This window comes from Cucurbitaria berberidis, assembly GCF_010015615.1.
Source record: "Cucurbitaria berberidis CBS 394.84 unplaced genomic scaffold K460scaffold_5, whole genome shotgun sequence".
Classification (NCBI taxonomy): domain Eukaryota; kingdom Fungi; phylum Ascomycota; class Dothideomycetes; order Pleosporales; family Cucurbitariaceae; genus Cucurbitaria; species Cucurbitaria berberidis.
In genome coordinates, this window is record NW_024468939.1 from 1,164,142 (window position 1) to 1,179,346 (window position 15,205).

A 15,205-nucleotide genomic window follows, 5' to 3' on the forward strand; every position below is an offset into this window, starting at 1 on the left:
ATGATAGGAAAGGGATTGCTGGACTTCACTTCATAGACAACAGTAGGGCGAGCGCGCTTGTGGAGGCTCCGGTAACTTGAATAGCAATCCTTCCCTTACGCGGCTGAACCTTTCCTGGGCTTTGATCCAAGATGCAGAGAGCGCCTAGCGATACTTGACGTACCAGACTGAACTAAGTGGGCTTGGGTACATTATGGATTAGAACTAAAAGTAGGTAGCTTGTTGAAGGCCTCTAGTCTACCTAAGTAGATGTAGTACCATCCGCACTGGCGCACTCAGATGAGTACACTCTGCCTCTAGCCATAGTGCATGCTAATGAGACTCGAATTGGTCAAGCCATGTCTGCCGATTCGCTTCAACATAACACACAGCCAAACCACTGCCGGCAGATTCAAAGGCAACGCGGCTGCTTTATGTCCTTAGACTGTTTGAGAAGGGCTACATATGTCTGGTTAGCTGCAGACTTAGTTTGGCTAACTAGTCTTTTAAGTAACTAGTCAAGAGTTTTTATTTTAGCTACTTTAGTAGGCTTAATACTTAGTATAGCTTTTATTATTAGTAAATAAATATAAAAAAATAAAAGCTTTTTATTTATTGCATAGTCCTAATAAAAAAAAGCAAATTATACTATAGCTATATTTTTTTTTATTTTTACAAGTTGCTAGGTTTTTTTTATAATAAAATTATTAAAAAAAAGTTTTTATAGTTTTAGCTAAAGCAGGTTTAAAAGGTTAATACTAAAATAAGCAAAAAAAAAAAGAATTTATTATGCTATTATATAAAAATAAAAAATAAAAATTATAAAATAGCTTTATATAGGCTTTAAAAGCAAGTAACTTTTTGCAAATATAATTAAAACTTACATTAAATTTATTAATTAATAGTAGTTATAAAAAGCAGAAAATTAATATATAGTATTATAAAAAAATAATAATAAAGTTTAAAACTATAGTTGGTAACTATTTTAAAACTTATTTTAAAAAAATTAATATAATTATAAATACTTTTGCACTTAAAGTACTTTTACAGAAACTAGCGATAGCTTAACTAGGGCGCAGGCGCTTTGAAAATCCTCTCAACCCGCAGTCGTTCGCGCTATGGATCATTTTCACCAATGAAGAAGAGACTATAATCCCTCTCGGGAATAACCTCATAAGCTCTTTAATCAAACTGATCCAGGAAGTGGTGTTTTATGGCTGCTGGGTAGCTAGACCCTCAACTAATCTGCCAATCCTCTCCACATGACGCAGGTGGATCGATCCTTCGGCCATGCTTTCTTTGAATGGAAAGGATGCTTGCTTGTCGGGCCTGAGTGGCTATTTATCTAATAATACTTTCCTATTCCCGGCCATCCCCACAACGTTCATTCAGCCCACCGGAAATACGCCGGGTCAAGCTTAATTTCTGTTGGTTCGGTTTAGAGTCATATTAGCCTAGCATGCGAGTTAGTCATTCCCGCGCCGTGTTGGGGACGGAATCTGGGTTCTTATATTATAACTTGTTTCTGTCTTTTCTCGTCCTCTAATATCCCCCATCAACGATACCTGTGAGATCTCTCCCGAGACCCTTGGGACCAGAGGAGCCAGTGGTAGCATGGTCTTACATCCAGAGGTCAATGTCGCAGACACATCAAACAAGGAGACGGGAATAGCGATATTTCCGAGTGTGCGCTCAGGTCCAGCTGAAGACTGCGACCCCGCTGCTGATAACGACACCGAGCTTGAGGAAGAAGAATTCCGTAAGACAGAGCAGGAAAACAGTGGCTATAGATCGCAAGAAAGCTTTCAAGATGCAGAGATTGTCTGGCGGTACTTGACGTTCGAGACTGAACTCCCACATCCGACGACAATATACCCGACACAAGCTGGTCAGGGACTACCACCCGAGCCTCCAAACCTCGCTAAATTCACCGACCCTTTTGACTGGTCAGAAACGAGAAAAAACGTCACGATATGGGTTTCATGCATTATAACAGCGCTTACTGCATTCACAGCCGGAGCCTACAGTCCTGGTGTAGGGCAGATGGCAGAGGAGTGGGACGTTAGTAGCGTCGCTGCACTTGTCGGCATCACTACTTTTACAACAGGCTTCGCAGTAGCTCCTATGGTCCTTGCGCCTTTCTCCGAGATTAATGGGCGTCGCCCTGTCTTTCTCATTTCCGGACTCATCTTTGTAATATGCCAGCTTTGTACTGGTTTCACGCAATCTTATGCTGGTATGCTCGTCGTACGCTTTTTCGTCGGCGTAGGTGGCAAGTGTACATGTGTAACTGTATGTAGCACGTATTGTCTAATATCTTTCAGGTTCGACATTCTCAACAATGGTCGGTGGCGTAGTATCCGATAGTAAGTAACGTAACGGTTGGTGTACGAGTTGCATAAGACATATTCTGACTTCGTACCTCAATCTTTAGTCTACCATGCTGCAGATCGTAACAAACCAATGGCTTTGTTCGCTGGGGCAGCTTTGTGCGGAACCTCTTTGGGTCCTATGGTATGTGGGTTCATCGCCCAGAATACAACATGGCGCTGGATATTCCATATGCAGACGATCGTGTGTGGGATCATGGTCGCGTTGATCTGTGTCATATTCAAAGAAACACGCGGTTCTGTCCTGCTTTCTCGGAAAGCGAAGACACTGAACACATGGTATGAAGCGCGCGAAGCAGCAGGTTACTACGGTTTGAACATCATCAATACCGCGAAGTCGGGCACCACCATATCGGAGCGCATACGATGGAAAGTTAAAGCGGATGAGGAGCGCGCATCTCTGAGCAAGATGATTGGCATATCTCTCTACCGCCCTTTCCATCTCCTTCTCACCGAACCAGTGGTATTCTGGTTTTCTCTATGGGTATCGTTTAGTTGGGCCGTACTTTACCTAACCCTTGCTGCAATTCCGCTTGTGTTCCAGAGAAATCATGGCTTCTCGTTGCAGCAATCCAACGCTGTCTTCGCGGCTATGTGTGTAGGAAGCATTGTCGCAACTGTGCTATCCATCTATCAGGAGAAATTTGCACGAAAGAATGGGAAATTGACTAGTACCCCTGAGGCAAGGCTGTACTTTGCGTGCGTGGAGAGCGCATGTATGCCAGTTGGCCTATTCATGTTTGGCTGGACGAGTTCGTCGAATATACATTGGATAGTGCCGACTATCGCCATCGGCATCGCCACTATTGGCATCTTCGCAATCTACCTCTCAACATTCAACTATCTAGCTGATACATATCACCGGTATGCGAGCTCGGCACTAGCAGCGCAGTCATTCTGCAGAAACATGCTCGGTAGGTCTACTTATCTCATTGTAGGCATACTCACTTACGATGCCTCAGGCGGGATGTTTCCTCTCATCACAATACAAATGTATGACCAGCTCGGTTATGGCCCCGCATCTAGCCTTCTGGGTGGAATCGGTACGCTCCTTACTGTAGTACCTTGGATACTGGTCTTCTACGGTCCGAGAATTAGAACGAGGAGCAACTTTGCAAGCGAGATCATGCATATTACAGGATAAAGAAAACTCTACGTAAGAAAGGCGCAACTAAATATAGATACCCTTGGGGGTATACGTACATGACTTTCTGCACAAATGCACAGAACGCATTACACACATCAACGACCGTACAGAATCTCAGTCACTGAAACAGTGGTACATACCCAGCCTCAAGGAACATTTCGCCTAAACTTCCTGCAAGCCACCAACCCCTCAGAGTGGGTATCCAATCAGCTTACTCTTCGGTCTTCGTGACCGGTGCGGACCCCGCAATAACATCGTCTCGGCGATATTTTCTACCTTGTGTTATGATGACGGCTTTGGAGATTTGCAGATGTACGTGCCGTACCCGTTGCGTCTGGCGTTAACCCCGTTGTGGCGTCCGGGCACATCAGTTGAACCTTGTGCGTTCGTTCATACGCAACAGCTCAGCGCACCTACCTCCAACCTTTATTGCCTGAAGAATTCCTGGGTTATTTGAAACTACATCGTTGTTATTATATGTACTATCCTGTCGTACAAGCTCTGTTCATTTGGTTTCGGTTCTACCTTTTAGGGGCTGAAGTTGCAACCTCAGCCTAATCCCCATGGGTCAGTTACTTAGCAGACAGCCAGATCCGGTCACTATACAACATGGACAAAGGCGAAGAACTTATTCAAAGATTTCGAGTCACAAGAGAGTAGCCGAAGGGGTAGATGAACCCCGAACAAGAGTGAGATCTGCTCGATTATACAACAAGGCTAGAACACAAGAGATGAAAACACGCTCAGGCACATCAAAACGCTCCCAAGATAAGCCTCAGTCGAGGACAACTGACCTAGCTGGATCTAGAACAGGAAAGCTCAAAAGTCAAAAGGAAGCTCCCAAGATTCCCCATACCGATCGTCGACCAGGTCGCCCGGCTGAAGCCTCGCAATCAAGGAATGCACACAATGTTCACAGTAGAACTGATGGGCATTCAACTCCTTCCGGTCGAAAATCTCATCGACACCTCCAACCAAAGGAAACTAAAGATTGCATCATTTGCACTGACACTCGTTCACTCTCTCGTTTCCCTAGCCGTCCACCATCAACTCAATGCGCGCATGAAGTAGATGTTTGCCGGCGGTGCTTGAAGAAGTGGATCCAATCCGAATCTGCTACCAAAATCTGGGATGAGATCAACTGTCCTGTGTGCTCGATGCGGCTGCAACACAAAGACATGCGAGAGTTTGCATCGCACGACGTGTTCCGTCGGTAAGCAGTCGAGGCACTATTAGCAGTCAGAAGAAACCCCCACGGTATACTGACTTCCACTTTGGTATCACAAGCTTAGCACTCGTGCTACCCTCGAAGCTATACCAGGCTTCCGTTGGTGCATCACGAAAGGCTGCCAATCAGGGCAAGTACAAGCACCAAGTATCGCAAAATTCCGTTGCGTGGCATGTAAAAAGATTCATTGCGTCGAGCACAATGTCGCATGGCATACGGGAGAGACATGCAAGGAATATGACTACAGGACGAACAAAAAGCTGAAGCGAGCCGAAGAAGCAGCGAGTAAACAACTAATCCTGGAGACGACGAAGAAGTGCCCCGGGTGCAAAAAGACTATTGAGAAGAGTTATGGGTGCGACCACATGACCTGTGAGATTAAGCCTCTATGGCGTTTGAGTTTTGAATGAGATGGGATGCTGACTTTTGCGTAGGTTCGAGATGTAAGCATGAGTTCTGTTGGCAGTGTCTTGCACCGTATGCGAAGAAGAACCGAGGTGGGGTGATGCATCATCCGGGATGTGATTATTATGATCCAGAATGGGGACTCTGACTGACCACATCTGTATTTGACGAGTCTGCTCGTAGAGAGGAGTATGCATTTTATGAGCCCATGATAGATAGGCGAAGATATCAATGATATAGAACAGGCTATAGCTTCTTAGAGGAGTAAAGGAAGTTCCTCGCCACAATTGCGATTGTGACGCTGACCGTTGAAGTCACGAGGACATATGTCAACCATCTGACGCTTGCCTTGTCCCCTTTCTTCTTCGCAAGCCTCCAACCTACGGTATCCTCATTGATCGTGCGCACCGGCGCATAGTTCAATTTCGGCGCCACAGCGAAAGATTCGGCAAACTTCCACAGCTGTATCTCGCTCAGATACTGCGCAACGTAGGTAAGGAAGTATCTCCCAAAGAGCGTTTGGTACGAGTTCATCCGAGTAACTTTTCCAGAGAGGTCGACAAATTCTTTCGTGCGATTGAACCGATCTTCTTGGTATTCGTTAAACCAAGCGGAGAGCTCTGACTTGGAAGGGTGGCGGTTGGGGTCGGATTTGATTTCGCGGTGTAAGATATTGCATAGGCTGACGGCGGATTCGATAGCGATGTTCGCACCGATGCCTAGATCCGCAGTCATCTATGTCCAACATGTTAGAGTTGTAGTCAAAAAGTCAACGCCTCGTGCATGAAGGCGTCATGTGTAGCCTAGTAGTGCTCGGTTGCGCGGAATAGGCCATACCTTCTGTGCTGAATCTCCTACCAGTACTATCCTGCCAGCATGCCACTTCGAGAGGATACCTTCTTCGATATTCAACAGTCCATATCTTGACCTCGTCTCCCACAAAGCACTAAACTTGAGATTCTCAGTGAAGGGTGTGTTCGCGAAGTGCTTCGCCATAGCCTCGATATCCTCCTCGCTAGCTTTTCGTCTCTGGGGTGGCCGACTTAATTCTTCCTTGAACATAATAGCCCAGTAGGCTACGCCTGGTTGTGTGAATAACAGCTTGGTATCGCCATGACCGTATATGACATGGGCATCCGCAGGACTTAGGCCAAAAGAGTCTTTTAGCTCGCTGACACCGAACAGTCCTCCAAATTCGGTGAACATGGCTGTCTTGTCAGACTCGGGGATAGTTTCTGGTTCGTCTTGGCTAGCATATCCCCACATTTGCTGTCTAACAGCACTATGTACGCCGTCTGCACCAATGACCATGTCCCCTTCTTCGACAGAGCCATCGGAAAGGAAGACACGGACACTGGATTCAGTATGCTCGATACGATCCACCCGCCTGCTTGTATGGATCCTTGATTTATCTTGTAAATTTTCGTACAGATGAGTCACAAGCGTCTGGCGGTCGAACAAGATGGATGGTAGGTCAAAGCTAGGAAAATGTTAGTGCCTTTTTGCATACGAGTTCTGATCAAAGCGCGGTCAACATACATTTCAGAGACCCTGACCAAGGAGTTTCGTTTTGAGTGCAGACTCCCATCTGGCCATCGATGGTACTCCTTCATTATGGGTGTAGTCGTCTTGTGGATCTTGTCTAGAAAACCGAATTGGTCGAAGATGCGCGATACGCTTGGCCAGATCAACAGCGCCGCACCTTTGACCGATATGATTTTATCGTACTTTTCGAGAACGACATGGTCGATATTGGCGAGTTGGAAGGCGTGTGAGAGTGACAGCCCGACAATTCCGCCTCCCACAACGATTACCCTGAATGGTTTCGGTGGTGTTGAATCTGTCTGTGCCATGATGAGGCCGGGTCGAGGTTTGGCGTTGTATAGTGGAATGTAACAGGTAGATTTGAGAAGGAGGAACTGGTTGAATCATATGGTGAGTCTATGATTACTTAGGCCAGCAGTACCCAAGCATTACCTTAGCGTATCTCACGTGAGAAGCTTAGCTACTTCGAATAGCTATGGGCGCCTACGGTAATAGCTCGGAACTTTTCAGCCGAGGTCAAATTTGGAAAAAAAGTCCGTATCGACTGAGCGCGATTGCTTGTTGGTGCGGTGCATTGTTCGGCTGGGCGTGGGTGGGTTGTCCACCTATGCAATTTTCAGTCCGATGAGACAGGGATTCTACAAGAAGTAACAATTGACGGTCATGCAGACTTTTGTTTGGGGCAATAGCTCATTTGTCGTGGCAGCTAAAATAATGCCTGGGTGTCTGCCAAGAGAAGATTTTATGGGACAAGTGTATGTAGGGTTCACATCGCGCATCGATTACCGAAAGAAGTTAGGAGCTGTTACAGAGGTTGACGGTTTAATGGATTGTCTGAACAAAACACCTGGGCCATAGAAACAGAACTAGTGAGGGTTTCAAGCGTGATGACGAGTAGGCTAGACACCGAAAGGCGCAAGTACTGCGTTAGCTGGGGCCTCATGTACCATTAGTGCTCTGGGTACGGAACATGCGGCTGGCGTGCAGACTTGGGCTTAAGAGAGTGTCCCGGCGTTGGTAGTTGCAGCGACCGCCGTATGCTCCAATGTGTATCACGGTAATGATGATGCTTGAGGAAGAGATGAGTAGAAGCCACTTGGATGAAGCTTAGCTAGGTAGTGAGTGCAGCGATTACTGATAGCCAACAGTAACGCGTCGCTGCCTTGATGGGCGACAGGATTTCGTCGGCACATGCAGGAACCACATCGCTTGGGACATGTATGCAGTTCAAGTTTTTGGTAGTCGGCCTATTGGAACCGGGGGTGTCCGTCCGGCGTGGTTTTGACCGACACACGCGCAAACGTATGCCGAGTCAGCGTGCTGGGTCTTCAAGTTCTGTGTCTAGAGTAAAGACGAAGAAAGATGGGCCTTGGACAGATATGGGAGAAGGCAGGAGCAGAACTGCGCGCTGCGTCGTCGTCTTCTGCAATCATGAGAAGCACAAGGTCGAATCAAGTGGCGCGACTTTCGGTCTCTTTTTGGTCTCGTCTTGGTCTCGTTTCTGCTTTCATCTGACTGACTGTGAATATATTGTCAATAAGGATACTCTGCCAGTCCAGTCGACCTGTATGGCCTCCCGCTGCTTGACGATCGGCCGTGTACCTGCAATTGTGGAGTAAACGGGAAGCGACGAGCTAACCCTGCACGGGCAATGGAAGCCACAATCCGACTTGGCACGCTAACCCTGTTTGTGGCCTGGACAGGAAGCGGAGGCGCATTCCACCATGGCGCGCACCGTCTGGCAACCCACACGCCCTCGACCCATTTGCCCTCCGCTGGCTCTGCGATTGATGAACTGCCCGCTATTCGCTTGCCTGGTGGACGCGCGCTTGCGGTAGCCCTGCCGGCAGATTGCACCCGGTGCCGGCGCGTTAGCTCGCGACGGGCGACTTCACCCTTGCTGGCTTCTCGACACATTCCACACCTTCTCCATGGCGCCTGTTCCCGATACTCCACGACCACGCGTGAGAAGCTCCGCACGACCGCCGAGACGACATATTTCTGATTCAGCGCCTCCCAGCAAGAGGCGCAAGTACATTCCCGGTGGACCAGGAGGTGGGGGCAGATACGTCGATGACGAAGGCACAGAGACGCCAGTAGGAGGAACAGGACCCGGAGGCTACGCGTATACGGGGCCCCGTGGCCGTGTCGGACGTCTCAACGCTGAAAGACAAGGACTGCCCGCACCCGCGCCCTCGCCCTCATACTCACGACCCCGACGCGACAGGCCGCCAGCTGGACCGCGTTCCAGCTCGGCCGCTGCCGTTGCCGCCGCCGTGGCGCAGAACGATGGATATAAGCCGCGCGAGGAGCGGAGTTGGGATGAGTTTCACCCAGATCTTGACATCGATGCTGAGTTCCCCGTCTTCAGCGCCGATCAAATCGATGGCATAAGTCCTGCCGAAAGTGCACCCGATACACCGCTTGATGGCTCGTCTAGTGGCCAATATGCGGTGGAGATTGGTCTGTCTGGTATGCTCGACAGCCTGCGTGCAGAACAAGTGGAAGCCGCCGAACAAGAGGATTTCATGTTAGCAGTCAATGGCACAGGAGCGCTGGTCACGCCAAAGCGACGCCCAGGCCGTCCACCGCGGAACAAGGATTCTATGCTTGCTGGGCTGGGCTCGCCCCCACGACCGCGCATAAATCCCCTTCCGACTATGAACCCGAGGGAGAAGCTGAACCTGCCCAAGCCGTCGGTGCGCCAAGTCGACCCATTCAAAGCCCACGAAGAAAGCGAGCAAGTGAAGATCAATTATGTTGATCGAACAATGGCAAACATTGGGTATCAAGAGAGCGAAGTCTTCGCAAGGCCAGAGAACAGCTTGATTCGGCTTCCTGAAGGGTCCATTGAAGAGGACCTAGACTTGACGCTACAAACAGAAACCGAGGGCTCTGCAGGCGCAGTCGCCGTTGGCCGCGTAGAATATGACATGGACGAACAGGATGATCGCTGGTTGGAAGCGCTCAACCTACAGCGAAAGGAGGAGGGGGTGGAAGGCATCAAACCTGCAATATTTGAAGTCACTGTTACACAAATCGAAAAGGAGTGGCATGCTTTGGAGAAACGTAAGTGTCCACCACACTGAACATTGCTCAAGGGCGTCGCTGATACATGTGCAGGCATCCCAAAGCCAAATCCGAAGCCACCTCAAACGCATCGTCCGCGCTCAAGCAGTGCAGCCGCAGTTAACGGGGAACCTGCTGGCCAAGGCGAAGAACAAGATACTAAGTGTGCTATCTGTGATGACGGCGACTGCGAGAACACAAACGCAATAGTATTCTGCGACGGCTGTGACTTGGCCGTTCATCAAGAATGTTATGGTGTGCCATTCATACCAGAAGGACAATGGCTCTGCAGACGATGTCAATTAGTGGGGCGCGGTACCCCTGTTAGTGAGCTTCCGGTACGTGGCTCCTGTACAACCTACTGGTTCCTTGCTAACGATCGTAGGGCTGCATATTCTGTCCAAATGTAGACGGCGCTTTCAAACAAACAACAGCGATGAAATGGGCACATCTTCTGTGTGCCATGTGGATTCCCGAGGTATCGCTGGGCAATGCGACATTCCAAGAGCCAGTGCAAGATGTTGAAAAGGTGCCCAAAACACGCTGGAAACTTGTAAGCTCACTGCTTGTCGTGCCAAAAAAAAATCATTTGACTGACAAGACCTATAGTCCTGTTACATTTGCAAACAGAGGATGGGCGCGTGCATTCAGTGCGGGCACAAGTCTTGTTTCGAGGCCTTTCATGTCACCTGCGCTCGTAGGGCCAGATTATGCTTGCGGATGAAGTCCTCCCAATCGGCGAATCCACTTGATGGCACTGTGCTTAAAGCGTATTGTGATCGACACACGCCCTCTGACTGGAAGCGTGAATACGACGTAGACAGCGCAGTTGCAGACGCAAAAGCGTTTTACCGCCACACCATGCGTCATGTTCGATGGCCTGATAGTCAAGCATACGCCCTCTCCATAGGCTCATCGCACGCCATGCCTTCAATCGAAGGCGCCGATGATGACGACACTATAGGTAGTAATAAGCGCAAGCGGGGCCAATCGACAAAGTCGTGGAGACTTCCGTCCGGAGCACCTGTTGTGCCGCAGGCCGTCTACCACAACGTTGAAACCACACTCATCAAGTTTAACGTCCGGAAGCGCAAGGAATTCGTTCAAGAAGCTTGCAAGTACTGGACGCTAAAGCGTGAGGCACGCCGTGGGGCTGCTCTTCTCAAGCGTCTTCAGCTGCAGATGGAAGCCTTCTCGTCCATGGAAATTACCCGGCGCAGCTTTGCGGGTATGGGCGCGGCTGGTAGACCACGACTTCAGCGGCGCATCGAGTTCGCAGAGCGTCTCGAAGATGACATGGAACAGATTCGGGTTCTTTGCGACATGGTCAAGCAACGAGAGGCAGAGAAGCTCAAAGACGTCATGATCCTCAAACAGATTGTTGACTGCATCTACTTTCCGATACCACGGCTGCTGGAGCCGATACTCCATCGAGCAATGACGTAAGCTACTTCTGCCATGATTCAAAGATGTTATACTGACTTGGTTATAGGTATGACAGTAGAGGCGTTTTCGCCGATGGCTTCAGCGATCTACAGATCAAGCTCGATGAGAAATTCTACCCTTCAGTGCAAACATTCAACGAGGACATGGCAGCAGTGTTGAGCGCCGAAGTCGGCTTTGCCCCTGTCACTACGCTTGGAGACGCGGAAAGCCAGATGAACAAAGTCGCCCACAGCACTCTGTCGTCAGAGCAGAAAGAGATGAAGAAACTGGTCAAGCGTATCACTAAAGGCTTGCAACCACTCTTCGAAGAAGCCATGCGCAAGGAAGCTGAATTGGCAGGCCGAGCTTACGAGAAACTGCCTGATCTCGAGACGCTTCTCAACCAGAAACTACAACGCAGGCCCAGTGCTCTCTCCTATGAAGGCAGCATCCGACAGACGACGGAGACGGGCCTAGCAGAGGTCGAGCAGGCCGAAGAAGATATGCTCGACATGGGTGCAAAAGCTGCCAGCAAACTCGAAGAAGTCCAGCTCGCGCCTACACCTGATGAGAATGCCGCCGACGCACATGACGCAGCGCATGACGAAGCGACCGACGACGCAGCTATTGCGGCGCAGCTAGGACAAGATGCCTTACAAGTTTCCAACGAAGAAGGCCAAGGACCTGGCGCCATGGAGGTGGACGTGGTAGGGGGCAACGGCCGTCCTGAGCCGCTTACGCCTCCAAGATCCGAGAAGAATCTTCTGAACCCTCTGGTCAACGGCGGCATTCCCTGGTATCTTGAGACGTTTGACATTGACGGCACGACGGTATATGAGGAGCGGTACACGGGGCGAGAAGTACTTCGAGACATGAGCGAGGAACTGAGCGAACTCGACGACGACGAACTCGACGGGCTTGCAGACTCGGATCCCATTCGGCCAAATGATGTACCAGGTACGACTGTACCAGAGATGATACAGAAAGCAGTGGCGCGGAAGAAGCAGAAGAGGTCGAGGTATAGGTGATGGTCTGAGGTCTGTGTCTTTAATTTTTTTTGCTCTTCTTCTTCTTCTCTCTCTCTCTCTCTCTCTCTCTCTTCTTTTTGGGGCACGCATACTTTATTTGATGCTGCGTGTATTACTTTGGGCATTTGTAACATATCTTGGTTTCGCAGGTGGGCACTACCTACTGGTGTCTCGGTTTTTCACCATTGGGCGAGACGTGGATAGAGGACTTGCCCTGGCGATTGCTTTACCAAGCACACGATAGCAGGGAGGAATGGAAGACAGCCAACGTCTGACGACGCTGAAACATGTGCCCATGTATGTAGGAAAAGTGTGTGACTAGTCAAGTGGGCGCACGTTTGAAAAGCTCAGACAGGGCGTTGGTGGTGGCCGGCCCCCTTATTAGCAGTTGCCTCACTTCCCATTCAGCTCGCGTAGCTGCTGCTGTCTCTTTGTCCGTTGGCTCCAGCAACTTGACCCCCCATATAAATACCGCCCGGGCTTTTCTTCCTCGACCTTCACCTTCACCCTTCGCCTTTTTGCCTCGTCCGCTTTTTTCCCCACCCTCTTGCAGCGAGCAGCTCTCTCTAGCTGTACACCTAAGCTTGCGCCAGCTGGTCCTAGCGCGACGCTTACTAAATCAAGCCGCAGCTCTGCCGATCAGCCCTGCCCAAAAATTCTAGGCTCGGACTTTCGAACAAACAACACCTCACCTCGACCGGCCAACCATCAGCTCTCGATCAACCCAGCACCATCACCATGGAATACGAAACCGACCAACGCCCCTACGACGGTTTGTAGCCCGGCTTGCGTCGTCTTTTCAGCCCTGGCTAACTGGTGCGCAGACGAGCCTCGCGGCTATGAGCGCGATCGCAGTAGGTCGCCGCGCGGTGACCGTCGCGACAACGACAACGCGCGCGCCCGCAGCGCCTCTCCCAACGATCGTGACAGCCGGTATGTCTCGCAGTCTTGTCGTTGCGATGTGGTTGATGAAACGGCTCACTGACACGTACGCAGTGGCCCGCCACCAGAGCGCAGGAACGATGACGACGAGAGCCGCAACTCGGGCTCCAACCTCTTCGTCACGGGCATCCACCCTTCGCTCAGCGAGGACGAGGTGACGCGTCTCTTTGAGAAGTACGGCGAGGTCGAACAGTGCAACATTATGCGCGATCCCCATACCAAGGAGTCTCGCGGCTTCGGCTTCGTCAAGATGGTCACGTCAGACCAGGCTGACGCAGCCAAGGAGGGTCTGCAGGGCGAAGTTCACCAGGGCAGGACGTTGAGCATCGAGAAGGCACGCCGTGCGCGCCCGCGTACTCCTACTCCGGGCAAGTACTATGGCCCACCCAAGCGTGGTAAGTTTGCTCGTTTTCCCCCCTCTCTCTCTACACTAGCTAACCCCTTGGACAGAGTTCGGTGGCCGTGGAGGTCGGGGCGGCGGCGGCGGTGGCCCTCGTTATGGCGATCGCTACTCTGATGACCGTCGCGGTGGCGGAGGCTATGGCCGTCGCGATGATTACGGTTCTCGTGGTTCCCGCTATGACGATCGCGGCTACAGTGGCTCTCGCCGAGATGACTATGGCCCGCGCGGAGTCGACCGCTACGCTTCTGATCGCAGCTATGGCGGCAGGGAGGGCGGCCGCGATGACCGTCGAGGTGGCGGAGGTGGCTACTATGACAGGCCTCCTCCCCCAGCCGCTGGTGCCGGTGGCTACGGCGATGCACCGCCTCCGCGCGAGGCGTACAGCGGAGGACGCTCGTACGAGGGTGATAACGATCGCTCTTACCGCTAGCCGTCTTTGCTGACCCTGCCAGAACCCAAGCGGTACTAAGATAGGGTTCGTGTGGCTGTTCCTCGGTTTGGTACCTCTCTCTCTCTCTCTCAGCACTTCACTCCTGTAATCCTATGGCTACTTCACTGGGTTCAGTTTAATACGGCTTCTTCACACACGCGCACACACAGGGATATGGTCAACAAAAGTTCTTCGATATAGTTCGCAGCAGCGCAAGGTAGCACACTTCGATAGTCTGCCATCTCGCAGCTCGACCTCTTCCTAGCCCTTCTTCGGCTCGGTGGTTTTCCTTGGAGAAACGGTTTCAGCAATTCGGTAAAGGCTTTTTAGGGCAACAGCTATAGCCCTCGGGAGCATCAGACATCTTGATCATCTTCGTCGACCACAAATTGTACTTGTATCTCTTGCCCTCTCGATGCAACCTGGACGTCCAGTAATCAGTTCGCACCACCTTCCGCATCACCAGCACTGTCTAAATACACACAATATCATCCACCATGTCCGCGACGTTGTCAACAGCAGCCCTCGACGACGTAACCAGTAAATGGGCTTGCATTAATCGACACCCGACCAATACAGTACTTGCCTCCACCCACCATGTATCGCCGCAATCATCAGGTCACGTCAGCGTCTTGTCTGAGAGAGGCGGCGATGAGAATCAAGAATGACGTATGCGACGACAGCAAGCAAGCACGACAAGAAGATGCGGAGTCTTTTGAGGGAGAGACGTGTAGTGCCGTGTCAGCGCCCATATGATGATGGCGTTGACAGACAAATTGTCGAGTTTGACTGACGGTAAGGTCCACTTGGAGGTGCGTGCCCCGATTCTCGTTTTGTGGTCATTTCCCGTTTCGTCATTGCATCCCTTTCTTAGTTGGGCACGCGCTGCATGGAGCATGTGCACGCGTGTGGACTTGGGATGAGGCGCCTGGGTAAGACTCGCTGCAGCAGGTTGACGTGAAGTTGCATTTCAGGTATACCTGGACTAGTGTGCCTATGGTTTCCCGCCAAGTGACAAGACATGGGTAGAGGCTTAGATGTACATGTAGACGATTGTATCGACTGGTGGGTGGTGGAAGCTTATTGCGTTTTCTACCTTGGGGCACGGAACCATGCACCCCTTGGTGAGGCACGCTCAGCCAGCCATTTGGTCGTTGGAAGAAACGAGACAAGGACTAATAATAAACCGTAAAAAGCAATTCACCACCCCTGCC

The 15,205-nt window shown here is 50.6% G+C and overlaps 5 protein-coding genes across 5 annotated transcripts; 4 read left to right on the plus strand and 1 right to left on the minus strand.

Annotated features, from left to right (window-relative positions):
• Window positions 1-1,593: 1,593 nt before the first annotated feature.
• K460DRAFT_379764 (MFS general substrate transporter) lies at window positions 1,594-3,513 on the plus strand (the record flags this gene model as incomplete). The annotated part of the gene is made up of 4 exons (XM_040935194.1): window positions 1,594-2,251; window positions 2,304-2,345; window positions 2,414-3,283; window positions 3,332-3,513. 4 exons carry the CDS (start codon window positions 1,594-1,596, stop codon window positions 3,511-3,513), a joined length of 1,752 nt encoding a protein of 583 aa, XP_040784319.1.
• A 965-nt stretch (window positions 3,514-4,478) lies between these two features.
• K460DRAFT_255016 (uncharacterized protein) lies at window positions 4,479-5,291 on the plus strand (the record flags this gene model as incomplete). The annotated part of the gene is made up of 3 exons (XM_040927412.1): window positions 4,479-4,729; window positions 4,809-5,116; window positions 5,179-5,291. Coding segments are annotated over 3 exons (672 nt in total), but the record flags the coding sequence as incomplete, so codon positions are not given.
• Window positions 5,058-7,070, minus strand: K460DRAFT_369763 (FAD/NAD(P)-binding domain-containing protein). The gene is made up of 4 exons (XM_040934022.1): window positions 6,689-7,070; window positions 5,987-6,629; window positions 5,181-5,884; window positions 5,058-5,118 (listed from the first exon to the last, which is right to left on the minus strand). Exons 1-3 carry the CDS (start codon window positions 7,000-7,002, stop codon window positions 5,396-5,398), a joined length of 1,446 nt encoding a protein of 481 aa, XP_040784321.1. The 5' UTR covers window positions 7,003-7,070; the 3' UTR covers window positions 5,058-5,118; window positions 5,181-5,395.
• Window positions 7,071-8,625: 1,555 nt separating this feature from the next.
• Window positions 8,626-12,216, plus strand: K460DRAFT_293557 (uncharacterized protein; the record flags this gene model as incomplete). Its single annotated transcript, XM_040929429.1, has 5 exons — window positions 8,626-9,763; window positions 9,818-10,101; window positions 10,149-10,316; window positions 10,373-11,205; window positions 11,256-12,216. The coding sequence occupies 5 exons, from the start codon at window positions 8,626-8,628 to the stop codon at window positions 12,214-12,216; spliced, it is 3,384 nt and encodes a 1,127-aa protein (XP_040784322.1).
• Window positions 12,217-12,585: 369 nt separating this feature from the next.
• Window positions 12,586-14,320, plus strand: K460DRAFT_172792 (RNA-binding domain-containing protein). The gene is made up of 4 exons (XM_040926980.1): window positions 12,586-12,988; window positions 13,041-13,149; window positions 13,213-13,553; window positions 13,609-14,320. The coding sequence occupies exons 1-4, from the start codon at window positions 12,955-12,957 to the stop codon at window positions 13,989-13,991; spliced, it is 867 nt and encodes a 288-aa protein (XP_040784323.1). The 5' UTR covers window positions 12,586-12,954; the 3' UTR covers window positions 13,992-14,320.
• The last annotated feature ends 885 nt before the right edge of the window (window positions 14,321-15,205 follow it).